General features: G+C 45.6%; 3 protein-coding genes across 6 annotated transcripts; 2 read left to right on the plus strand and 1 right to left on the minus strand.

Moving 5' to 3' along the window:
• The first annotated feature begins 1,790 nt into the window (after positions 1 to 1,790).
• pex5 (peroxisomal biogenesis factor 5) lies at positions 1,791 to 17,165 on the plus strand. Of its 3 annotated transcripts, XM_084472295.1 has the most exons (17): positions 1,791 to 1,983; positions 3,569 to 3,719; positions 7,063 to 7,101; positions 7,253 to 7,370; positions 7,812 to 7,961; positions 8,333 to 8,417; positions 9,633 to 9,723; positions 10,057 to 10,179; positions 10,891 to 11,001; positions 11,493 to 11,567; positions 12,018 to 12,137; positions 12,356 to 12,499; positions 12,680 to 12,750; positions 13,040 to 13,252; positions 13,733 to 13,898; positions 14,557 to 14,714; positions 15,110 to 17,165. In XM_084472295.1, the coding sequence occupies exons 2-17, from the start codon at positions 3,606 to 3,608 to the stop codon at positions 15,375 to 15,377; spliced, it is 2,046 nt and encodes a 681-aa protein (XP_084328421.1). In that variant the 5' UTR covers positions 1,791 to 1,983; positions 3,569 to 3,605; the 3' UTR covers positions 15,378 to 17,165. The 3 variants fall into 3 exon arrangements, with proteins under 3 accessions (XP_084328421.1, XP_084328422.1, XP_084328423.1); XM_084472296.1 differs by lacking the exon at positions 10,891 to 11,001; XM_084472297.1 differs by lacking the exons at positions 10,057 to 10,179; positions 10,891 to 11,001.
• A 264-nt stretch (positions 17,166 to 17,429) lies between these two features.
• On the plus strand, positions 17,430 to 20,182 carry cdca3 (cell division cycle associated 3). 2 transcript variants are annotated; one of them, XM_084471138.1, is made up of 6 exons: positions 17,430 to 17,551; positions 17,825 to 17,990; positions 18,138 to 18,258; positions 18,352 to 19,302; positions 19,718 to 19,791; positions 19,923 to 20,182. In XM_084471138.1, exons 2-6 carry the CDS (start codon positions 17,847 to 17,849, stop codon positions 20,013 to 20,015), a joined length of 1,383 nt encoding a protein of 460 aa, XP_084327264.1. In that variant the 5' UTR covers positions 17,430 to 17,551; positions 17,825 to 17,846; the 3' UTR covers positions 20,016 to 20,182. The 2 variants fall into 2 exon arrangements, with proteins under 2 accessions (XP_084327264.1, XP_084327265.1); XM_084471139.1 differs by having other exon boundaries at positions 18,138 to 18,249.
• A 1,442-nt stretch (positions 20,183 to 21,624) lies between these two features.
• Positions 21,625 to 24,825, minus strand: gnb3a (guanine nucleotide binding protein (G protein), beta polypeptide 3a; the record flags this gene model as incomplete). Its single annotated transcript, XM_084471255.1, has 8 exons — positions 21,625 to 21,731; positions 22,145 to 22,361; positions 22,870 to 23,071; positions 23,205 to 23,271; positions 23,687 to 23,849; positions 24,003 to 24,066; positions 24,450 to 24,595; positions 24,769 to 24,825. The coding sequence occupies 8 exons, from the start codon at positions 24,823 to 24,825 to the stop codon at positions 21,625 to 21,627; spliced, it is 1,023 nt and encodes a 340-aa protein (XP_084327381.1).
• Positions 24,826 to 26,062: the final 1,237 nt, after the last annotated feature.

Raw genomic sequence — 26,062 nt, forward strand, 5'->3', positions numbered from 1 at the left:
AAGATCATGAGCTCAAACAGTTGTGATCCTGTTGCTCGTGATGAGGTCAAGGTTCACCTGCTGGTTACTCTTCTGGACTCTTGGGACAGAGTGGATAGGATATAAGCCGCCTATAGCCTTCCTCCCTCCAACCTTTCGAACCTCCTCTGTAGTGGGGAGCTACGGAGGAGGGGGGTATGACCCGGTGTGATACGCCTTGTGCTTGTGTTCTTGTCATGCCACTGCAGATAGTGTTTAAGGTGGAAATGGTTTGTTGGCGTTCAGGTTGCGAATGATATCTAGAGTTGTTGTGATGCTGGTGCAGGTTTGAGTAAGTTCTTGTGTACCCTGACCTCTGACCTCCTCCACCACGACCCCCGGGGAATGTGTTCAAACGGCTCGCCCATCACCAACTGCAAACTGATCTTCCTATGACATCACACACACACACACACACACACACACACACACACACACACAATTGTGCATGCGCACATAAACAAACACACACGCACACATGCACACACTTTAAAGCTACCCCTGCTGTTTTAGAATGTCAGCTCAGCTTGGGCAGTTTTGATTGTATTGATTGTAATGAATCTTCTGTACATACAATGATGAATATTATAATTATGATATGGATTTATGTTTATTGCTGTTGTTATTATGTTATTATACAGCCACTCGTTCTCTTTTCTGTAAGCTTTGAGCGAGGGCAGGTGACAACTTGCCAACTTTAATGGTTTATGACAAGCAAGAGAATTGGTCCATCTTTGATGCACGCACAGCTTCAGAAAACCGAGGTGAAGCTGATGATAATATTGACGGCAGAAATAAGGATAAGAATTCCTGGCTTGATGAGTGTCTATAATATAATTTGTGTGTTATATTGTTGTAATTCCCAAATCTGTCAATATCTGAATCTCAGAAAAAGAAGGGCACATCGTTGTGATAGCAAAAGTACTTCACTCTCTTTTACTTCTGTCATGGTCACTCATCCACACAATATGTTTACGTCTCTCTTCCCTCCTCTCTCTCCTATCTTTTCTACACTACCCCCCACCCCCCGCTTCCAACTCATGACATGATATAACTTTGGTTTGATGAATGTACAACTGTGCTTTTCCTATCATTCCACCTTATCCCTTAATTTCCTCTCCTCCTCTTCCTCCTCCTCCTCCTCCTCATCTTCACACCCCCTCTGTGTCTCTCTAGCTGTCTGTCTGTGTAGCATATCAGTGTGCAGTGCTAAACCTGTCGGTAAATGAAGCCTGTCGTTTATAAGTGTACTGTTAAGAATGGATAAACATTGCATTAATAACTTATATTATTACTATGTTACTAATGGAACATCATTATTGATACAAGAAAACATGGATTATGATGACTGATTGTTATTAAAACTGTCAGCAAACATTACAAAATTCATAATAAAAATCTATATGAAGTCGTTATGAGGAGTGTTTATTTTAAAAACTTAGAACTGGTGAATAGCAGGTCTTCAATAATGCTACAAAAAAGGAAACTAAAAAATCTTGATATTGGAAATAGGCAGTAAGCCATCTGCTGCTGGTGCTGGTGCTCTTAGAGGTCAACGGTGATGGACGTTGTAGTCTTTACCAATGTATACATATATAGTGTATCACCTTGTTACATTGTTATAAAATAGTAATTACCTGACTACAAAAATGAGCGTACGAGGACCAGACATTTTTGCGCAGATCTGTTGCGCTGCTCGCGCCAGTGGTCGTCCCGCGCGACGCCCCGCCGCTGCGTAACGCTGTTGGAGAATGAAGCCATTGTACGGGACACACTCCGAGCAGGAAGAGCTGAGTCGGGCTGCTTGGGCCATGAAGGACGGAGGTAAATAGAGACGGCATCAACACACAGGAAGTCTGAAGTGTTTCTTGGACGTCGGAGCGTTGGATCTGTCAACTTTTCGGCGTTGAAGACAGAGAAAAGGCAAGACAAAGACGAAGGACGAGAGGACTAGTCGGATCAGCTGTAAGTGGGGAGATCAACACGCTACACGTCGATGTGTGCTTTTAATGTGCATTGCTTTGGGAAACGGCTCATAACTAGATCCACTGGCTAGCTGGTCCACATTGGTCCGGACGTATCTCAATAGGTATTCGCTGTTTGATTTGTCTTTCGTCTTGTTTACTATTGTCTCTCCACCTGACTAGCACAAGAAGCACGTAAGCTAACGGGGCTACGAGACATACGATGGCATGCATCCACCGCTAGCAAGGAGAGGTGAAGCCTCTTCTGCTGTGTGCTATGTGTATAAACAAAGCAGACCCGAGCGATCGCACATCAGGTGTGCTGTTCGCATGCCAAATGTATGTCAAAAACGGCTCATAATTTGCTCGTCCAGTTTTTATTTTACATTATTGACATGCTTGGCCATGCTTCATGCGTGCAGAGTGTACACCTTGAAACACAGCTGCACGCTTGATATTCCGATTTGTACTGTACAATAGGAATTCGATTTAGGTGAATTACATTGTGTGGAGTCGAATGTAAACAGGTGTCAATGTGGTAATCGGCCCATCTGTGGTACTGTGTGTATTCATATCTATATAATCCTCTTATTGTAATCATACAGCAGCTGTCTGGTTGTCTGAAAAAAATAAGCCCTAAATCTATGGCTAAGTGATCGAGGTGCATGTCTGGGACAATGCAGGCACCTTGCTGTATGTTAAAGTTGGTTTAACTTCGGCTCGTACCAGAAAGTGGATACCGAGGACATTGGACAACTGATGTCATGGTCCATTATGTACAAATTCTCATTGTAGTCTGATTGGCCGGTTAGATCAGTTGAATAACCGACAGTGCATAACATTTTGCCCACGGCTACCCGGTGGGCCTCGTGTAGATGTATAGGCTCAAAGGTCGGTATTTCAGGGGTAGGTTACTACAGAGAATATTGTATCAAAACAATACTATGGATTACAAGTGAGTCAAGGAGGTATCTTAAACCCAAACATTCTGTCAATGCATGTGTATTTAAATATTTGTATTTGTTTGTACGCAGGACTACTGTATGCCTACTTAAAAAAATAAATCATACTTTAGTGCAAATATTTGTGTTGGTTATTTGTAGACGTTAGTGTGTGTCTACGTACTACCTTGACTAAAGACAGTGTTTGAGGGCAACATGACAGATGGAGCTTCAATGTTGTTGAGTTCACAGATTCTCCAGAGATTACAACTCCAATGGCCAGTCAAAGCTGTCCACAAAATAATGATTTTATACATTTATTATGCAACTTTGTTTTCTGGCATTCATCCTTTTTAAATTGGTTAAAAAAAGTTTCCTTAGATTTATGTATCTGCTGAACATAGTTTCATAGTAGACGGAATTTATAGGTTTAAATTACACTTTGTTTATGTTTACTTTGCATTCTGTCCCGCATCCTTATGCATGTATTGGTGAATTATTGTTTCTGTAAAATAGAATAGTAATAGTAGTAATATTATTAGTAATAGTGATATTCGTAAAATAGAGACTATTTTGGGGATGTCAAAGGAGTGGTATCAAAGCAAAAACAGTGACAAGAATACATTTTGTTCCCTTACCTTATAGGTGGAACTGATTGGGTTTGCCTCATCCTTGTGTTGCCATGGCGATGCGGGAGCTGGTGGAGCCGGAATGCGGGGGAGCCAATCCCCTGATGAAGTTGACCAGTCACATGACCCAGGAAGGGGCTGCATGGAGGCACCGGTCGACACCGACAGTAAGCTGTGCTCACATTCACAACCTGACTGCTAGGACTTGGGAATACATGAATATATATAGCACGCTTTAAATACACTGTTGAGCCTCCTTCCTTTTAATATTGAACTGAAGAGTTTTATATGTTCAATTAAATAGCTGTTTTAATCTCATTGCTAAAGGCTGAATTGTCTTGACCATTCATTTTCTTGCCCTACACCAGGGTTGTCAAATTCAAACAAACTAAACTAACCATGTTGAGGGTTGTGAATACAATCAGGGGCCAGACATTAATTACAGTGATTATATTTTGATTAAAGAATTATAAGTTACTACCCTAACCCTAACCCTAATTATAATAGTAACTATTAAATTTAAAAAATATGCATGCATGCACGGTTCAATTACTGTAGTTTTTCCATGTTTGAGGGTAACTACCCTGAAACACCCTACCAAAACTGATTAAATAGATAGATAGATAAGCTTTTATTTCAGACTCAAGGTTAAAATAAAATCAAGACACACAGTACAAAAGGATTAAATAACACACAATGAAAAAGTAGTAATGACTCATTTTAAAAAGACACTTATATCAGTGCCCCCAAAACTGAGACGTGCAGCGTGTGTCACTGTACATAATGCTCACCATTGCCACAACATTTTGATTCTCAGAATCATTTAACCAGCAGATGAACCTGTACATTACATTTCTCAGAACCGCTTGCAGTGTGTTCACTCCAGCACTCACAAACGGCTCACAAACTCGCACTAGTCCATCTGGGCCTTTTTAAAAGTATCCTCAAAGCGTCATTGTATGCCACTTGCAGTCTCTGAAGGCTGTCTTTTTTATATTTCAACCACAGATGTGCAGTGTACATAGGTGAACAGTACGCTTTGAACAGAGTCAGCTTCACACCAACAGTGCACCAGACGAATAATAAAGAAAAACAGTGTTTATCAAGTGCTGAACAATGTTTTTGTATAAAATGATATGACACAGTTAAACAAAACACATTTGGATCACAGTACTTTTGTCTTTTACAGAACAACAAATAAGGTCATGGTTTTCATCAAAACTGTTTAAATAATCAAAATAGTCAATTCAACAAGATGTTTCTCAAATTGCATGGCTTACTTTGGTAACTTGAAAGGGCTCAACAATAGGGCCTATAACGGCCAACCTAAGCAAAACTCTGACCAGCCACTCTGCACCTTTTTCTTAGAGATGATCTTGTCCACTCTAGGCGTAATGTCCTTTGCTATGGCTTCTTTCAATTCAGAGACCAGGTGCTGGTGTGTGAGGCGGGATCTGTGGGATGTTCAGTTTCGTAACGGAGGACACCTGTTCGCAGGACATAGACAGGATGCGGGCAGCATGAAGGCCAAGCTGTTGCATTGATTCAGGAACGAGAGGTGCAAACTCAGCAGCTCCAACTGACCGGTACTGGGTACAGAGGACGGTTACATTGCAATTCAATGAGTTCCTACTGCAAGTGCTCAGGTGCAGTGTCAACATCAATTGAAAATGGATTTGTGAATGGAGATCTAGATTGAATTTCTGCGGTTCAAAATCAGCAAATCTCCTGCTGGTTCCGCTTTGAGTGTGTTCAGTTGGTCAGCATAAACGTTGGACAGAATGGCATGGTGATTTTGTCACTGACCGACTCGCAAGTAGGAAAGTGAGACAAGTTTCCTTGCCGCATCTGGCCCTCCCAGAGACGCGGTTTCATTTGAGATGCCTTGACTGAGTCTCACATTTCAGTGATCAGCTGCTTTCGACCCTGCAGTTTTATATTCTGGGCATTGCGGTGCTCCGTTACATCACACCTAAACACCAGGTCGCTCAGCCACTTTCCGTCCTCAAGCTCGGGGAGGTTTGATTTCCATGAAACGATCAATCTCAATGTGGGTTTCATAAAATCCTTGCAACACTCTCCCCCGACTCAACTAGTTGACAGTTTTTGCTCACTGTTATGACATGTCCCATAGCCAACACCTTTCCACAGAGGGCTTCCTGGTGGTCGATACAGTGGTAGGGTAGTCACGTTTTCTCCCGTGTTTTCCCATCTTCTCTCGAACCGAACCGACCAAACCACGGACCTCCCCGCACAGTGGAGATGCACCATCCGTCGTCAGACCCACACTTTTATTCCACTGCAGTTACGTTTTGTTTATGCACCACTCCACACCATCCAAAAGTTCCTCAGTGACGGAAAGCTGAGCATCCACCCCCCGGATGAATAGGAAAGGCAGGGCAGTGTCCGTTCTGTCCGTACTTTCATCTCCAGCCAACAAATAGGAAATAAATGCTTTGGCTTTAGGTTTCAGCTGGATCTGCAAGGCCAGGTCAAACATCTGACTACCCACGGTTATTTGGGAAAGGCTGATATTCACAAACGCCTGCTTTTTGTCAGGGCACTCAAACATCACGTACTGTTTCAATGGCATCATTGATAAACTCTCCCTCTGTGAAAAACAGCTCTTGCTATGTCCTCCGCTATTATGAAGCTTGCGAAGGTTATACTCTTTGAAAACTGCCGCTGACTCTTGCCAAACAAGACACATTGGCTTTTGTTAGAATAATTATTCTGTGAATTCAGTTTCCCATCTGTCTTGAAATTGTCGATATTCATTATATATCCACTTTTATTTTTTTGCCCATTGTTATTGCTTGCTACCTTTTGGAAAGGCAGACAGCATGTACATTGTTGGTACTGTAGTTGAGGTAGCCTTGTTGGCCTTTATTTATGGTTGTGAATTTAAAGACCCACGCCAGGGCCACCTTCAGTGGATCAGTCAATGTATCGGGCTGATTGAAGGCCATTGAGGGTTGTGATATGACATGTGTGCTCTACACTGCTTTTGCCTGCCCCTCACACTCCGACTCTATGCCCAGGAATGAATTCATGTCATTTTACGTGCTGCAACCTTCTCAACAGGGCTTGACAATAGCTCTCTTGCTTTAAGATGATACATTTAAATCTTACTTAAAGACCTTCAGACATGATCTTACTTGATAACTCATTGCCATGTATAGAAGTTTACAAACCAGTAAGGTAAATTAGGTAATTGGGAAATGGACATAATCAAATCCATTAGTTTCCCATAGTAACCTTGGGTAACCATCGTGCATAACCATGGAAGAAGGACCAGAAGAGACTCCCTGGTAACATGTATACAGTAGAGACCATGCATCTATAAAAGCATCTTAAAGAAATGTATATCCATTTAACTATGTAGATGTGAATGTTGTCTGTTCATGTAGGTTGCTCGACCAAAACATTAATAACAGTGATGGGGCAGATGTCCGTCCATGCATCAACCACTGTTAACACTATAATGATCTTCTCCTCCTCGTCTTTTAGATTCCCCCAACACCCATCGAAATCGCCACTGAAGAAGAGGTCAGTGCACTGGAGTCCCTTTACTTCATTGATGAGGACTGGCCCTCATGCTGTTCAGATTAATTAAGCCACCCTAATGTATTGACAGTCACCAATTTATCCCCCAGCAAATCATGTCACAATGAAAAGTTGTTTTTATTTTTTCCTCCAGCTGGTGAATGAGTTCATGCAGGCCCCACCAAGGCCTCCCCAGACCTTCGACATGGGCCAGTTGCTGGAGGAGATGCAGCAGATAGACCAGCAGAGCTACCGTCAGGCTCCACAGAGAGGTAATGCTGATGGCTTCTTTATCCGAGCCCTCGTCTGACTTTGCCGAACCGGCCCCAGTTCAGTTTTTTAAGCCCTTCTCCCTAATACCCATTATTCCTGCCATTTAATTTTGGCTTCTAAGTAAAGTGTGCAAGCTCCCTGTTAATCCTTGTTGCTAAAAGACTACGCTTTATTTGGCAATTTGTATTTGAGATTCAGTTCATTGTTTTAGCGAGTGAGTATAAAGGAACAACATGGATTGAGTCCATGTCTCTTCAGGTGTGATCATAGACCTAATGTGTGATTAGTCTTCTATGGTGGAAACAAGTGGTCGTTTTCCCATTTCAAAGTCAATCTAGTCAATCAAAACTTGATACAAGGAGCTTGTCCTGTACTGGTCTGCCCCCACCGTGTTAGTAGTGTGAGTTCAACGTGGCTGTCCTCATGTGTTACCCTGACAGCTCCTGGGGTAGCAGCGTTGGCCCTGTCTGGTGACTGGGCGTCCGAGTTCCTGTCAGGCGGTGACTCCGCCTCCGCGGCCTCAGGGATGGCCGTGCTCGGTGACGCGTCGGACGCTGACTGGACCAGAGAGTTCATCGCAGAAGCCGCAGGTAGCCTTGTGTTGATTTCACTATTAGTTCTGTTTCATATTTCTACCTTTCCATCTTGTGCGTTTCCTTTTGCCCCCAAAAACGTCCCTTTTCTGTAATTCCCTGATGGTATTCCCACCTGGGAATGCGCGCACATGTCTCCATGAATGAGTACAGCTGGCGGTCCGGGGCGGTGGGGCAGATACACATCAGACTAGGGCACGAGTGCTCTAAAAATAGTGGCACTGATTTCATGCTACTGGACTTTGGGTCCAAAGAGTTCTCAGGAATTTGTACACACATATCTCAAAGCCACGCTGACCAGCCTTTCTTTGAGCGTGTGTTTTGGATGCACGGCGAGACGTGACCTACAGTCTGTCTTGTAACTGCAGATCCCGGGCGCTGGGCGGAGGAGTACCTGGAGCAGTCGGAGGAGAAGCTGTGGCTGGGAGACCTTGGAGACAAGGACCATGCGTGGTGAGGAGAGCAGCGTGGAGGTTCAGGTTCAGATACAGTACTGTAGTGTGGGCTGCATTATGGGTGCAGAGCAGCCTGCCTCTACACGTGCTTGTTATGAGGTCTTTTCAGCCATTTCTCTAGAGAGTCTGGGCTTCTGTGGTAAGCAGTTGACTTGATGTCTGGCCTTGACAGACAATGCAGCCATTCACTCAGCTCATCAACACAGCGTTTTCAGAATATGGTCGGAAGAACGACGAAGACGGCCCACGTCTCTCCATCTGAGGAACATCAAACAGTGCGCATTTATGTCTATGTTTAGTTGCTGTTATAATATATTTCTGCTAAAACGGATGCTATGGCTGCATTGATTCGACAGTCCAGTCTTATACGAGCCGACGCTGACACTTCTGCAACAGTGCCCTTTTTACATTTATTCTCCAATCCACCCAACCAAAAAACATGCAAAACACCTGTTGAATTGTCCTATGTACCAAACCGTGTGTAGGGCCACTGTCCACGTCCATGATCACCCTCATCTGATACCAGCGTCGTTGTCTGGCGCCATTAACAGCTGCAGCACATAAGCTAGTTGAATTGTTTAATAGAGCTATATGAATTGTATCTGGGGCGGATTCAAATGCTTTGTGACATGTTTTAAAATGTTACGTGTGCATTTGTTTGAAAGATAAGGCTCATCAGGCAATAATTAAATGAGCAGAGTTGACGTCTCTTTTGCATCATCATCCAAAACCCGCCTCCTATGAAAACGGCAGACTCGGATTGGTCAGTCTGTCAGCCGGACGGACAGATCAACAAAAGAGTTTTACAAGGAAATAATAATTTCCCTAGCAGGGCCGGCTCTTTTCAGGCAATGTGCAGAGTGCTTTGTTAAAGCACTCGGCACATTTTAGGTAAAAGCAGAGAGATATGACGAGGATGTCGCATGAAAGATTTGACCCTGAGAGTGGTGTCAGGGAGTTGATGCTTTCAGGGATAGAGAATACATTTTTGAGCCTATGACGCAATTGATTGATGCCTCTGTTGGATAATATTCAGGCTATCCCCGAAGACCTTTTTCAGAAATATCAGTCAATACACAACATTTGATTCTTGAAGCTAAATTTACATTTTCTTTATGTCAACCATGCATACGTTGACATCAGTTAAAAAGGAGTGTACCGAACAAAGAATGAAAATGTCAGTTTGACCATTTACCCCTTTTCTATCTGATAGGGCGAAAGAGTACCAACCAGGAGACGAGCTGAAGCAAACAGCCAATGAGCTCGTCTCAAAGGTTGACGACCCCAAGCTGCAGAACACAGAGGTAAGCTGTGGGCTCTCTGTGTACCTAGATCCACACCATTGTTTACTTTTTACTCTCACGTGTCATTTGTTATTTTACATAACCGTCTCCATAATCCTTACTTTGTTTGTCGTAACCAGGTCCGGAAATCTCTGTGCTTTTTGTACCGTTTTCCCTTCTGAGATATATCCTCTGGCAGGCCTCCGGTTTGGTAAAATGTGGATTAAACAAGGCCGGAGCACGCATTGTAAAAACCAGTAGTGGTGTCTCAGAAGAACAAACCTTTGGCACTGGGAAACGGTCGACCATTCTGATGTGGGTTGTTTGTCTGTTTCCGTTGTTGTCGTTGTGTAGTTCCTGCGATTCATTAGGCAGATTGGCGAGGGCAGTGTGACTGTGGAGAACAAAGCAGACAAACAGCACACAGATAAAGCTCAGGCCAAGGAGGCTCAGCACTGGGCCTCCAACCTCAACCAGGTACGGCCCCAGTCCCCCTGAGCGCGGGCGGGATGGGTTCCACTGGGGGATGCACCCAAGCAAGGCCTATTTCCTGCTCTCACTTTTCTTGCAACCATCGCCCTGTGAGTCAACGACTCCGCGCTGGACGTAAGAGTGTCATGTTATCCGCAAAAACGTAACTCCGAAGCAGCAGCTGTTTTTCTCTTCTTTGTAATTTGAAAATCACTCAATGCAAACACACAGTTACAGGTACACACACACACACACACACACATGATTCCACGCGTGGAAACGTCTTCATTATAGGATAATATAGGATACACCTGGTTCGCAACATGCCTTTTGACATTCTTTTTTTTTTTTTTTATACATTTCAACATACACTATTACCTTTCTCAACATTCCCGTGTAGTTGGACCCATATCAGTTCTGCATACGATTTTAAGGATCGGATTGACAAAAAATTCAGTATTTTTATTCAAGAAGAGAAAAAAGACTTCAAGCTAAAAGCTTCTCTTTTGAACTGTCACATCTACTCTTCCCCCTCCTTGTTGACCCGCCTTGTTTGCCCCCTTGCGCTTACCATTCCCTCAATTAACAACAACAACAACAACAACCGCCTATCATCCGCTCCTAAACCAAAACCACTCCTGCCCTTTTCCAAACAACCCTTCCTTATAACCTCCCCTGCCTGCCCGCTATCCTCGCTGCTCCTTACCGCCATCGTAGTTCTTGAAGAATGGGGGAGGCAGTCTTCCCATGGAGACCCCGGAGTGGAGTGAGAAGACTGAGAAAGCTAAGGCTAAAGAGGCCCAGCACTGGGCCAAGGTCGTGAGGCAGGTAGGGCCGACGGCGGTCGTGGCGATGCCATGCAGGGCGGCCTTGCAACCAGTGGTTGCGGTGGCCTTGTGATATCCAGAGGATGTTTACTTCTTCAGCTGCAGCTACGGTCATGTTGTCGTGACCTGTTTGGGAGTTTTGTATTTTTAATACAAATAAACGTATAGAAAAGGCATTCGGCATTGAATTGTGCTGCTGATTGGGTAACCATCTTAAAGATAAGCTACAGGAACTGTGAGTGTAACTGTAACTGGCCTTCGTACTTCACCACAGATGTTGGACCAACGGTGTTCATTTCATCTGCTTTCTATTTTGCTTGTTTTTCTTTATTCTTCTTCTTCTTCTCCTTCTTCTTCCCTTTCATTCCAGCCACTTCCTATCTATTTGCTCTCTCATTACACTGTGAGGTCGTTTGCTGAAATACAGTTCAAAATATCAAGTGAAAGAGGGGCTCCAGCCAACCTTCGCTATCTCTCTCTGTCCCGTCTTAGGTGTCGGCTGAGGCCTGGGTAGATGAGTTTGCTACGTCGGGGCCGGATTTCCAGCAGGCTAAAGCTGCGGTAGAGGTAAGAGGAGACTCGAGAACAGGGGGGAAAAACACAAACTCTAATGGGAAAGCTGTATTGATTTTCATGGCATCCGTGGCTTCAAGATTGAGAAATGAGGCACTTTGTAACTGAGTAGTAGTTTTAGATTTCGCACTGTGTCTACTTAGCAGTTTTGGGGGCGGTGCTGTAGTTAATTGATTGTAAAGCATGGCAGTGCCGGATGCTATATGGGGAACACCCAAGAGATTATCATCTCAAATATCTGTGACTGTAAACAGATATTGTGGCAAATTTAGGTCAGTAATATAAGATAAAACAAGACTGAATTATGCAGAATTCAGAAGTATACACCGAATCCTGTCTGATGAAATGGGGCATGAAGAAGCAGACATTGTAACAAAGGTTAAAATTTAAAATGAATAGTGAGACCCAGTCGACTTATGGACTGGTTTGGGGTTGTCCCATCAGAGCGACGTTGACTTCTGGGAGAAACTGCAGCAGGAGTGGGAGGAGATGGCGAAGAGGGACGCAGAGAGCCACCCCTGGCTGTCTGACTTCGACCAGCTCCTCAGCACCAGCTACGACAAGGTAGGACACCTTCACCCAGTCAGTACCACTCACTGTGTATTGTTTTAAATGTCTTCTAGAACCACTGTTTTGGGATATTTAGATCAACATGAGTTGTTGATGTTCTACTTTCATCCCAGTTTGACATCCAACACATGGTATGACTGGCGACAATGTCTCTAGAACACTTGTTGCCTTGGAGAGGATGTCTCAACGTTGCCTTCACTTGGCTGTTCTAGGGTTACCAGTTTGAGGAGGACAACCCCTACCTCAGCCACCAGGACCCCCTATCAGAGGGGCTGAAGAGGATGGAGGCGGGGGACATCCCTGGGGCCGTGCGCTTGTTTGAAAGCGCCGTGCAGAAGGAACCAGAGAACCAGCTGGTGAGACTCTAGATGGTGCTGTAGGACTATTTACTTTATGACTGCCTAATACAATCTGGATTATTGATTAAATAATCAAGTGAAATGAGAAATGAATTTAATTTAATTTAACCACTTATAGTATGTCATGTGATTTAATTTGAGGGAAGTACAATGTTCAAGTGTAATTGTCTGCTTCAGGCTTGGCAATATCTGGGAACCTGTCAGGCTGAGAACGAGCAAGAATTTGCGGCCATCAGCGCCCTCCGCAGGTATGGAGTCAGAATGACAACAACATAAAATTTGTTCTGGTTATATATATTTTTTATTTACTTAATTCAAAGAAGTTGGTTCATGCTGTTTCAAAAGTATTGTATTCATATTTTTAATCCTGGAATTCTTCACTAACTGAGAGGAACTTACTGTTCATTAATATTATTATACAAAATGTGTCCTGTCTGATTTCTTTCAAGTATTATCCATGGATTACACTCTGTAGGAAACATGATTGTGTTAACCTGTGCTATGTTCCTTCTCTCTTTCTATCCTCTCCTCCGCCAGATGCATAGAGCTGAAGAACGACAACCTGACCGCTCTCATGGCTCTGGCCGTCAGCTTCACCAACGAGTCGCTGCACAGGCAGGCCTGTGAGAGCCTCCGTGATTGGCTGAGACACAACCCAAAGTACCGCTCTGTGCAGGAGCAGAGCGAGGAGGGGGACAGGGCCCAGGAGCAGGAGATGCGGAGGGAGAGGTTCGGCTCCCTGCTGCCTGAGTGAGTACCACTGGGATGGATCCAGTCTTTGCACTTTGTACTCAATGGCCCACACCTGCCAACCAAACCATTTGATGGACAATGCAAAACCAACACCAACACGCATCAACTGGTCGAGGGCATGGTGGAGGGTTTGATTTCCATGGTGGGAAATCAAACATGGAAGCCATGGAAGGGGGGGTTAGATGCCCACATGCTAAGAAGGATGGCATTCTTGGTATTGTGAGACGCTTTGGATAAAGGGGTGGTTACGGTGTTTGACAAAGGTTGTGGGTTGGAACCCACATGTTGTTCCTGCAGTCTACCCATATGCATTCATAACAAGATGCTCCTTCACCTACCTTCCCGTTTATGACACGTTAATTGCCTGGGCTCAATAACTAATAGTATATCAATATATTGTGCTAACTCAATAGTATGTAACTGATAAAAGCCGCCACCAAAAGGCATACTAACCGGTGCCTGTGGTCCTTCTCCCAGGTCCCTGTTCACGGAGGTCCAGACCATGTTCCTCCGAGCCGCTAACGCCGACCCGGCGCGGGTGGACCCCCAGCTGCAGTGTGGCCTGGGGGTCCTCTTCAACCTGAGTGGGGAGTACGACAAGGCGGTGGACTGCTTCACTGCCGCCCTCTCCGTCACGCCCCAGGTCAGAGCCTATCACAGATTAGGATTCATTGATCTATAAACACGTTCACACCCAGGGTCCAAAATAAACACCTGCGATTAGCTCACGGTGGATACATTAGACAACCGGGGTTGCATATTAAAACAATTGGCCGGTAGCGGCTTGGCCCTAGATTCTTCCTCTCCGGTACGTAAAGAGACCACATTGTTGACAGGTTAATTTCGGACCCCAGGGTCTCAAAAGGCGAGGGGCAGCACCTCCGATAGATAATCAACCACATTTATGAACAAAGTAACTTTTCACAATAAAAGGCTGTGAGACATATATATGACGACTACGATGTGTGGATCCATTCCTATTATAATATGCTATATCATAGGCTAATCATTTTTCCTGTAATAAAGGAAAACATCTATGAAATCAAACAGTGGCCGGTCTCCGTGGAGACGGAGGGCTAAATTCTGTCCGATTACGCACGGTATCCGATCATGACAAAACCCATTATCGATGAAGAGAAGGGTAGAAGCGTTTGATTGATTTAACATTTCAAATGTGGCCCAATTACCTTTCAGATGGGGCCCGTTGCCCCGTCCCTAGACCCTGATCCTCTAATCTAGCTCCCTGCCTTCTCAAACAAACTGTCTGACTTCTCCTCTGTCTGACGCCTCTGGTGCTCCAGGACTACCTGCTCTGGAACAAGCTGGGCGCCACGCTGGCCAACAGCAGCCGCTCAGAGGAGGCCGTGGCAGCCTACAGGACGGCCCTGGAGCTGCAGCCCGGGTTCATCCGCAGCCGCTACAACCTGGGCATCAGCTGCGTCAACTTAGGCGCACACAGGTGAGCTGGACGACGCGCGTTCAATGCCGGGAACTATTAAACATAAGAAAACATGACATTATTTAAAGGTGACATATCATGCCACCAGGTGTGAGTGTGATTAGCCGTTACGAGCCGTTTAGAAAATCTGCCTCTTCTGACATCGCAAGTGGGCGTGTCCACCCAGATGTGTGACGGATAGATAAGTCTACCAGCGTACCCAGTGGACGGTGGCAAACGTTCCTAATCTATCCGTCACACATCTAGGTGGACACGCCCGCTTGTGATGACAGAAGAGGCTTGTAACGGCTTATCACACTCACACCTGGTGGTACAATAAGTCACCTTTTTAATATTTGGCATTATTTGACACACAAACATAACCTGACCTCCGACACTTCCATCGTCCTCCACAGGGAGGCGGTTGAGCACTTCCTGGAGGCCCTGTCCCTCCAGCGGCAGGCGGCGTCGTCGTCGGCGGCGGCGGGGGCGGGGGCGGGCGCCGCGCCGCGGCCCGTGGGCTCGGCGGCCAGCGTGATGTCGGACAACATCTGGTCCACGCTGCGCATGGCGCTGAGCATGATGGGGGAGAGCGGGCTGTACTCGGCCGCAGACAACAGGGACTTGGACACGCTGCTGGCCCACTTCTGCCAGCAGGAGGGGGAGGGCGGGGGCCCGGAATGAGGCCGGGCCGGGGCGGGGCGGGGCGGGGGAGGGGGGGCGGGCGGGGGGATCGGGATCGGGCTTATAGAGTGCGAGTGTATTTTGTACGGAGAGCGATGTCATGCGGAGGTGGTGGACGAAGAGTGACGGAGACGGAGGAGGAGGGAGGAGGGAGGCGGTGTGGCGTTGCTGGCGGTGAAGGATGAGGAGGGGTGGTGTCCATACGTCAACAACAGGTGGAGGCGAAGGTGAAGACGGAGTACTTGCATAAGGTGTGTCCACCGCCTCCCAGAGACTTGAGAACGACACACGGTGACGCGATAGGACCTTAGGCAGAACCTCCAGTATTGTATTTGTTCTCGACCGCCATCGAGGCTTGCAACCAGCAGCTGAGACTCTCTGGGCCTTTTCATTTTTATTTTCACAAACCATGTTGTGTATTTCCACAGGAGACGCTTCTTCATCCCCCCCCAGTTACACTGATCGGAAATATATTTCATTCATAAAACTGAATGCCCATACATTATCAATTGGTCTAAAAAAATGTAAAGAATGTGTGTGCCTGTTTGTTTGTGTGTGTGTGTGTGTGTGTGTGCGCGTGTGTGTTCTTGGTGACTGCTAAATTAAGTTATCTCTACCCATCCGTATATATCTGTATGGTACTGCATTGCTGAGATCCTCCCAACATCAAATGAAAGGGGATTTTTAAAAGCTCAGTGAGTTGGTCTAATGTTGTGTTCACACCGCACTTCGCCCCGCGACACGTTTCAATGTTAAGTGAACGTGGAGACGCGAATCGGGCGAATTTTTTTTTCGCCGATACGCGCGACAAGATTTGATTGACAGCGCGAAATTTTTCCTCGTGAACGGCGAGCGCGTTCACGTGGATTCGCGCCGCGAATAATTCGCCCCGCGAATAAAGTTAAAATATTTCAACTTCTTCGCGGCATTCGCGTTGAAACAGCCAATCAGCGTTCACTCCCTGTGGGTAACGTGGGTGAAGTAACGTAAAACAGCCAATCAGCGTTCACTCCCTGGGTGACGTCACGTAACAGCCAATCAGTTCACTCCCTGGGTGAAGTAACGTAAAACAGCCAATCACCGTTCAACCGTTCAGTGAACCGCAGCTTGGAGGAGAAAGTGATTGTTGCCGTTTGCGACTCCCGCTCTATATCTACATATAATATATAAATATCTATATCATATAATATATACGATATATATAATATCACGGCACAAAGCGGTGTGCGCCTCCGGATTATATTATTAACCCATAAACGACGGGCTCTCCCTCTTCCACAACAGGTACAGACACACATCTCGGCCATGGTTGATGAGAATGGCATGAATGACCGTTGTCAGGCAAAAAAAAAATTCGCCCCGCGAATAATTCGCCCCGCGAATGCACACAAAAATGCACAGCGACAGATTATGATTTGTCGCGCGGCAACATTCGCCTATTCGCGCGAATAGGCGAAATGGGACAAAGTGCGGTGTGAACACACAGTAACAGGCACGTGTTGTTTGGAAGGACTGGAATCTTTTTTTTTTTTTTTTTTTTAATGAAGGAAAAACAAGGAAGAGACAAACCATCAAGATGATCATTGTAGTAAATGCGCATGTGTGGGTGGGTGGTGCTCCCATTTGAAAACATGTAATTTGCCTCTTTCTCAATGCTCTTGTAAAGCAATTTTGCTTCTGGTAAAATAATTGCTTAATGCCACATTGTGTATTGTATCATAAGTATTGCACTATTATTGATTTTGAAACGATTTACCATGACTGTAATGTTTAATATGCAGCAATAAAGCTTAGATTTCATGTTTTGTTTGTCTAAATTTCTCCCCTATGTTATACTTACCTTGCACTAAATTGTTAGTTTATGCATTATTGTTGCCCCTTTATTGTTGATATTTGTTGACGATTGCCCGACTGCCTTCTTTTACTGTCATGTCATATGTGGCAGTTGATTTCAAATATGTTATCATTTGGACGCCCCGCCCACTTCTACACCACTACTTGCGTTGTGGTGCTCTCGGCCAATCCGTGTTGAGGAGACGGTTTCCTGGGAAGCTGACTGGTTGGTTTGAAAAATAGCAAGCACGCGTACCTCGATTTAAAGTTTTAAAGCACATCACCGGAACAGTGTACTCACTTTGTATTTCATCTGCTCATAGGACTGTATCTCGGCTAAGGTAAGCAAGCAGTTTCGTGTAATTTATTTGGAAAGTATTGATTTTAGTTATGCTGCTTTACTGAAACATTGTTGGTTAATACTGCACAATTAACGTTAAGGTTAAAACAACGTTTAGTTACTTTCATTAACGAATACAAAGCACACTATTTGTTGGCTAGCATGCTAACAGCGAACAATAAAACTTGTTTTCGTTAAAGACACGGTAATGTTATTTCAGTGTGCATAACTTGCAAGGAACACTAAGTTTACATTTGTAACTTGCCCATTACAGCAAGAATCGTCAAATAGGCATAATGGGATCCAGCGAAAGTAAATTATCGGTCGCTTCAACGCCCAAACCCGAACCAGAAGCCCACAGATGCATCAAAACGCTCAGACATAGCGAGGTCATGGATCCTCGGTCCCCGTCCACACGCATCGACCGCACACCTATCCAGGTAACGACACCCCGATGGCCCGATTCGTAACTGCCTGCTATCTGACTGGATGAGGCGAAGTGTTTACGACAGACAACGTAAATGCAATGATAATGGTTTTTTTGAATTGGTCGAAGCATATAAAATACGTTTTTAATTACTTTTTAGGTGACTGGGCCTTTTTCCAAAACATCTATCGAGGAAAACAATGAGTGTCCACAGCAGTCGTTCGACCCCAGGTCACCTACTGTTGGCGTTGTCCGCACTCCTGCTAGAGATGGTATGAGAGGTAACTACAAATTTAAGCACATGCCTTGAGTTCACGATTTAAACATTTGTTAATATCATGGGGAAACCTCATTCAAACATTTATTCTTTGCAGAAACCGTCGGCTCCTTTGCGCGTCGCCTGGGCATGCTTTTCCAGAGTGAGGTCTCAGACCAAGTCCACCAGGGGAATTTCCTTCCTCCCTGCCTCAACATGGAGGAGGAGGAAGAAGAAGAGGAGGAGGTTGTCATGGAAGGAGAGGCTGTTGTGGGTAACGAACAGAGCTCCAGCGAACCTCTCCTCTCTCGCCAGCCCTCCAAAAGCTTGACCTCCATGGCCGAGCATGCCACTCTCCTCACCACCCCAGTGCTGCCCATCGACTGTGTGGGTTCCTCCAGCCCCTTCGTCATCCTGGAGACGGCCGAGGAGAAGGCCCGCATGAACACGGAGGACCTGAGTGTGGAGGAGGCGGAGGAGGCCAAGGAGTCTCCCCTTCACAAGAGGCTGAGCATGAGTCTGATCACGTGCCACGAGGGAGCCTTGCCGGCCCAGATCTTCACCGAGGTCCAGGTCCACGTCGCACCCGCCGGAGAGGAGTGCGACCACTCCACCGTGGTCCCGGCCGTTACCATCGACGCCGAAACCACACCCTGCCTCGAAGTGGCGGCTTGCGCCGACGACGACGACGCCCCTGTCGCGCCGACGTCCCCAGAGCGACCAGAGGAGGCGGTGCAGGCGCCCACGGGAGAGCGACCGTCGACGGACGCGCCACAGTGCGCCGCCGCTACCCTCTCACTGCCGGTGGCGTCGGGGCCGGCCCCGAGCCGCGAGCAGCCGCGGCCGTCCACCGGCATCCAGTGCCCCACCTTTGACCCGAGGAGCCCCAGTCAGGTGGTGTTCAAGCCCCAGTGGTTGGGGAAGGGCTTCGGCACGGCGGGCCTCAGAGCCCGGGGAGTGAGGGCGTCAAAGGGGGGCTCCTCGCCCCTGGCGGTCCGCGTGACTGTGAACAACGTCAACCACGTCAACAACGAGAACAAGGGCAAGTCCACCAAAACGAAGCAGAGAGGTGTGTGTATAAAAGAGTTGTCCTCTTTCCCCTTTTTGATTTTGTGTAATTGATTACCATGACAAATTGCATCTGGGTTGTTCCTGATGTGATGTACAGACTTGTCTAAAATGTAATGTTTTGTTTTGTTTGTTTAGAGCTTAGTTCTTGCTCAGGGATCCCAATGTCAGTTGAGGACATTTAGAGTTATTATTTTTTTTAAACCATGTGGGAGGGGCCTGTGTCTCCTCCCCAAATTCTAGGCAGTTGACGGACTCTGGCTTGAATAGCAGTAATCATTACCCATACCTCTGGCGTTAACTCGGTTGTGGAAAAGGGTCTTTTTTTTTTTTTTGGAGTAAGGGAGGAGTGTAAACTGCACAATGTAACTCATTATTTTTCACTCCCCTAACCCCCCCCCCCCTCGTCATTTCAGCCAATGGACTTTCTGAGGGTCGATCTCCATTGCAGATGCTTAAGAACAACTCTCCCCGGGACAAACCGTCTCAGGTTGGTACATTGATACACTTTCTGCAATAAAATAAAGTGATAAATCTGTGAGTTGGCGATTGAGTCTTACCCTGATTCAGTGGTTTAATTCCAGCCGGTCTTTGTTAACCTGTCTTTGTAACTCATTTCAGATGAAGCTGAAGGCGTCCACGCCAGAAAGACAGAGGCCCGGTCAGGTTGAGCGACGGGTCCTGACCGTAGCTCTGGATCAGGAGAACCGATGATGATGATGATGAGGAAGACTCCTCCAAAGCTTTTTATATTGTAAAAACAGTCTTTTAAATGTTCACTGTCAAAGTTGTTTATTGTTTTTCTTTTTTCAACCTCTGCTTTACCTATCAGACCAGTCCATGTTTTGCATCCTTTTTGTAAATAAATGTATCTGCTTTTATTTTTGTGCCTTTTTTCAGTCATACACCGTTACACGATTTTAAACACTTATCGCTGTCACAGAAATGAAATGCTGAACAAACTTGTATGTATGGTTAATTGCTATAGTCCCAAACACATGTTTGTTTTCTTTAGTGCTTCAGGCTTGGTGTTTGAGCTAGTGCAAACTAAACGCTTATATAATCCTGGAACTGGTTTGGATTAGCATAAGTTGTTGCTATGAACTAGTGTTACTGCTTTTAAAACCCCTAGTTGGCTTTTTATGTGTCGTGTGAAATAATTACAGACTCCTCTGATGCAGAATTCCACATTTATTAGAAATTATTCAGAAAGGTACTATGGCATTGCCAAGCACAGCATGTATCCAGTGTGGACGAAAGGCAGTCCGAATCCTAGTGAGACCTGGTGCTCTATGGAAACCAATGCAGTTATGTAAAGTCTGGAGGGTTTTAAAAGGAAAACGAAAGCATACAGATTATGATGTTCATTTGCATATTGTAGCCATTATCATACGCACGCACACACACTGGTACACCCCATGTCCTCTGACAAATCTAAAAAGACGGGTCATTTTTCTTTTGTAAGTGCTCAGCGAGGCATGCGTTTTCATTGGCTAATCCCATCTGAATCCGACGGCTGACTCAAAGCACTTCTCATGACTAGCTAGTGGCGGAATAGGGCAAAAAACATCACACCCTCAAGTAAACATCGTCTATCAAACACGCACACATACAAAAACGACTCATGGACACATGTAGACGTACTCTCTACAAATCCATTCTATGAGGGTATTTCGAAAATGGAAAGAAAAAATATAGGATAAGGAACCAGACTCAAGGAAATAACTACCGTACTCAAAAACAGTTTGAGACAAAAACGCAACTGCTCAAAAATGATTTGTTATTTTAACTTATTGGATGATATAATCTATGCTTATACCCTGCATGGCCTACATATGTCGTACTGGGACATGTATCATGTGTCTATCTCACTCAATTACTACTTTTTCCATTTGGCAACTGGTGATAGGTGGTCCTTCCAATGACAGCAAGAAATGTGCATATGGTAATCAATTTGAATCTTGAGTATATACCACTATTGATTAGATCCCCAGCACTACCCACCCACCCCACCCCACCCCACCTCCAAGCCTATAACTTGACAGAAACCAAAAGTGGGACAGACCAAAAGTTATTCAAGAGCATAAACTCCTTCCCTCTACTCGAACCCTTCTCAAACATCTGATAGGACTTGGCACAGTAAATATCATCTTTCTTTCTCTAATGCTAAATGTGTTATGTTTACGTCCTCAGCCCATATCCCTCCCTAGATCACCAATTCTTCCCCCTTGTGTGTGCGCGTCTGCTGTTTTTGACTTCATGGCAGGTTGTGGTCAGACGCCCCTATTTTTTTGCTGGGTTTCTGTTGCTGGGTACGAGGTTGTCAGTTCCATATCTTGAGGAAGTTGTCCCATGAGCCTGTGCAACATGCCATCCCATCTGTGGACACTCCGATGCAGCTCACTCTGTTGTCGTGACCCGCCAACACGCCTGAGAAAAGCAGGATTCAAATATAATTTACTGTTTAACATAACATTTACATGTATTGTGTGTTATTGTTGAGAAATAATAGAATTCCAGCCGTCTTGAAAGGGTTTTCCCGTTGAACAAATGTGAAACATCATTGCATCAACACCAGGATTGTATATACTTTAAACAAACTGTTTAAAACATTATGATAAGGAAGGAGCAATGCTTTAATAGCTAGTCAATACAACAAAATATCGATGTCTAGGTACTTTATTCATCCCCAAAGGGAAATGAAGGCGTTAATGGATAAAGAACCATCCCTCTATATTTTGTTATATGGACTAGCTACTACATGCATACGTTTTCTGTGTGATACAGATGCTTCCATCCCTCTCTCTCCTCTGCGTCCTCCGGCCTCCCCGTGGTTCACTCACCCACTCTCTCCGCCTTCAGGGTGTCCCAGATGTTGACGTTGAAGTCGTCGTAGCCAGCCAGCAGCAGGCGCCCGGACCGGGACGGGGCGAGGGAGGTGACCCCGCACATGATGCTGGAGTCCTGGTAGGTGATGAGCTCCTGGTCCGCCCGGATGTCGTACAGCTTACTGGTGCCGTCGTCCGACCCCGTGATCACAGCGTTCCCGTTGGGGAAGAACTACAAGGGGAGGGGGACGACATGTCGGAGAGTTTAGTCTCGGCGGCAGATCTCGTTACTCCCTAATGGGGAACTACAGACATGGGTACAGACAGGAGTACTTTCTGGAGGGACATCAATAATATGTACTGTACATATTTACCTATTTTACAGAGAAACATATCCACAAATGCAGCACCATTTCAATCAGAAAATAGGCCTAGAGGTACAGTGTGCAAATCGTGTATGCACATAAACATACTGTTTATGTACGTATATATTTATATATAATTGATATTGGGGGGGACAACTTCATGTTTTCCAGAAGTTTGAGGGAACACATCCCCACCAGGGACGGTGGGGGCGTGCATTGAGCCAACTGCATGCACTGTTCCCAGTATAGTGTCCAACTCCCATCCCATTTATATTAGGTGAGAACCGGCACACTGGTTGGGAGCCACTGCACTGCACTCCGCTGAACACTGGTTTCCACTGAACACTTTCTACGTCTGCGTTTCTACGTCCTCACCCCGATGGAGTTGATGTCGCTCTCGTGGCCGGAGAAGGTCTGCCTGCACAGGCCGTCCCGGATGTCCCACAGCTTGGCGGTGTAGTCGCACGCGCCGGAGATGAACTGTTTGAAGTCCGGGGACACGGCCAGAGACATGGCGTCGCCCAGGTGACCGGCGAACGTCGTCTTCTCCGTGCCGGTCTCAATGTCCCACAGCACGCTAGACAGACCACCGGGGAGAAGGGGAGGAGGGGGACGTTAGTGGAGATCACGGACGTGGGTCTAACTGCTCCTGAAGTAACACTTAGGATGATCAGATCTACAGTGTGGCAGCCGTCGAATCCATCGCTTACCAAGTGCAGTCCCCTGAGCTGGTGATGATCTCGCTGTCGCTGAGGAAACGGCAGCAGGACAGATAACCTGGAGACCCAAAGAGGAGCTTCATGGTTAGAATGTACCCAACTTTGGAATTGCTGTGGTGCTTTGCATATGTATCTGTCACGGCGGAGGCATTATCTCAGGAGGTAGAGTGGGTTGGCTGGTAACCGCAAGGTTGCTGGTTCGATCCCCGGCTCCTCTTAGCTGAGTGTCGAGGTGTCCCTGAGCAAGATGCCTCACCCTAACTGCTCCTGACGCGCTGGCTGTCGCCCTGCGTGATTGACTCCGCCGTCGGTGTGTGAATGTGTGCATGAATGGGTGAATGTCAGTCAACACTGTAAAGCGCTTTGGATAAAAGCGCTATATAAATGAGGACCATTTACCATTCATCAAAAACCACAACAACAACAACAACAACAGTACGATTAAAACGACTCCTTGGGATGGGCGCTCGTACCGGTGTGGGCAGCCAGCTCGCGCATGACCTTGACGTTGCCGTCCTTGCCCTTGAGGTTGTAGATGGAGCACATGTTGTCCAGACCGCCACAGGCCACCATGTTCCCAGAGGGTGCGTAGGCACAGGTCATGACCCATGAAGACTTCAGAGGGATGGCGCTCACCTGAAGAGTCACAGTGGATCACACCTTAAGTCCTCCCTAATGGTCTCTGAGTCTCACACACACTCTACATGCAAAACGTAGAGGGTAGGGTTTGTTGGTGTTGCATCGGAAGTTAGGTAACCTAAGCCTTCAGTAGAAACTAGGCCTGATTACCTTGTTGGTGGTAATGGTGTCCCACACGATGAGTTTACCATCCTGGGAAGCACTCACACACAACCTGGTCGAAAAAAAAGAAAGAATGAAAATAAATAAAGAATGGCTGAATAAAAATAAGACAAACAAACATACAGCGTTTGAACACACATTGAGGGAGACATTGGAGCAATGTATACGAGACATCCTGGCTATTTAATCAGAATCAAGTATCCAATGAAAAGTAGTGTCAATCCAATGCACCAATTCAAACTAAGTCCTGGTTACACTGGCTGGCTGTATTTAAATATAAGCATATTTTTGTTGTTTCATATTCCCTTTCATTATAGCAGCAGTAGCTAAAACAGGGGACCTTTATAACCTAATCCAGTAGTTGAGTGTTGGCTATTTGTTTCTATATACACAGCCTATAAAAAAGACTACTGTATATATACAAAGGGTGTTTACGTGGACTCTGTGCCCCAGTGCATGGCGTAGATCTTGGCCAGGTGACCCCTGAGAGTCTTCCTGGTCTTCAGCTGGACCCGGTTCACCACGGTGACCGACGCTGTGGCCTCCTGCAGGGAGGTGTCCTGAAAGCCCTTACGGACCTCCTGGGGGGCGCCAAGCACAAACACACACACACACAGGAACACACACACAAACACACAGGTCAAACACTCAGTACTCCCGTCTGCATTCATCTCAAGGATAATGTTTTTCCAATAAAAGTCAAATGTTTTCATGAAAAGAATGAATATGAATGGGTACACATGTATACACCTACAGTGATCTGATCTTTAATGTTTTCTGCCTCTTTTCTCATTTCCTCTAGTTCACCCATGGCGCTGGCTCTCAGGAACTGTCCCCGAAGCAGACGGAGAGACAGGCGACGAGCTTATGCAAAACGCTGGAGCTGAAAGGACAAAGAGAGGAAGAAGACAGGAAAGGAGAGAATAAACATTATGTTTGTTAAATCCTGGAACTGTGTGATGTGATGTGATGTGATGCAATCCACTGCTGACTAATAAAGTTCCTTTTCCGTTTTACTCACTCCCGGCTCCCTCCAGCTTCACTGTCCCACCTGCATATTCCTGAAAGAGTTTTGGACCTGAGATCCTGGCTCTGTTTCTCTAAGCCACGGCTGCTTTGCAATTCAAACTCACCTTAAACTACTTTGCAAACATCCACATACAAAGACAAAGATACCCACAAGTCATGGTGGCCGTGTGTGTGACTACTAACACACACACGCACACACAAACGCTTATACACACACACACACACACACACACACACACACACACACACACACACACACACACACACACACACAAACGCTCATGCATACACACACACACACACACACACACACACACACACACACACACACAAACACAGGAGCGCATGCAAGCATGTGCACACAAGCACACATTCTCAGTTTCAGCAGTTTCAGTTGATGAATAATTATAATATTTAGGTATAACAATCCGAATCCTCTCTCTTTGGACAACGTGACTCTAGAGTACATATCCACACCCAGACAGCAAGCATGCCCAAACCAGTATGTCCTGAAACAAAATCCTCAATGAGATATTTACACTAACACATTTTACACACACATCTGTGTCACAAACCTTTCAACAAACTGAAAGACATGTACAGACAGTATAGTTACATGTTTTGTATCTGTTTTTGTAAATGTAATGCCTGTGAATTTTATCTTCTATAAAGCTGTGATGGTTGATGGCGGTTGAATGTGGTAATGGTACGTTTAAACTAATAATTTTTAGCTGTGAAGTAATCACCTAATGGACAAACTGAAGCTAATACACTGTGGGAAATATAATCCAGGCAAATAAATGAGTGAGGTGTGCAACACATTTGGATAATTTCTAAATCATGATCATCTTGAATAGATTGAAAATAGATAGATGTAAAATTACAAATTCGTTTTTGTGGTTGATTCTAAGAAGATTCTTTCAACGTGAAAGACAACATCCTAACGAGGATCCCAGCACACACCAGGTCTACCTTCACAACCAGGGGGGAAACTAAATATTGTGATATGTATTCCTTAG

This window comes from Micromesistius poutassou, assembly GCF_964030765.1.
Source record: "Micromesistius poutassou genome assembly, chromosome: 8".
NCBI classification, from domain to species: domain Eukaryota; kingdom Metazoa; phylum Chordata; class Actinopteri; order Gadiformes; family Gadidae; genus Micromesistius; species Micromesistius poutassou.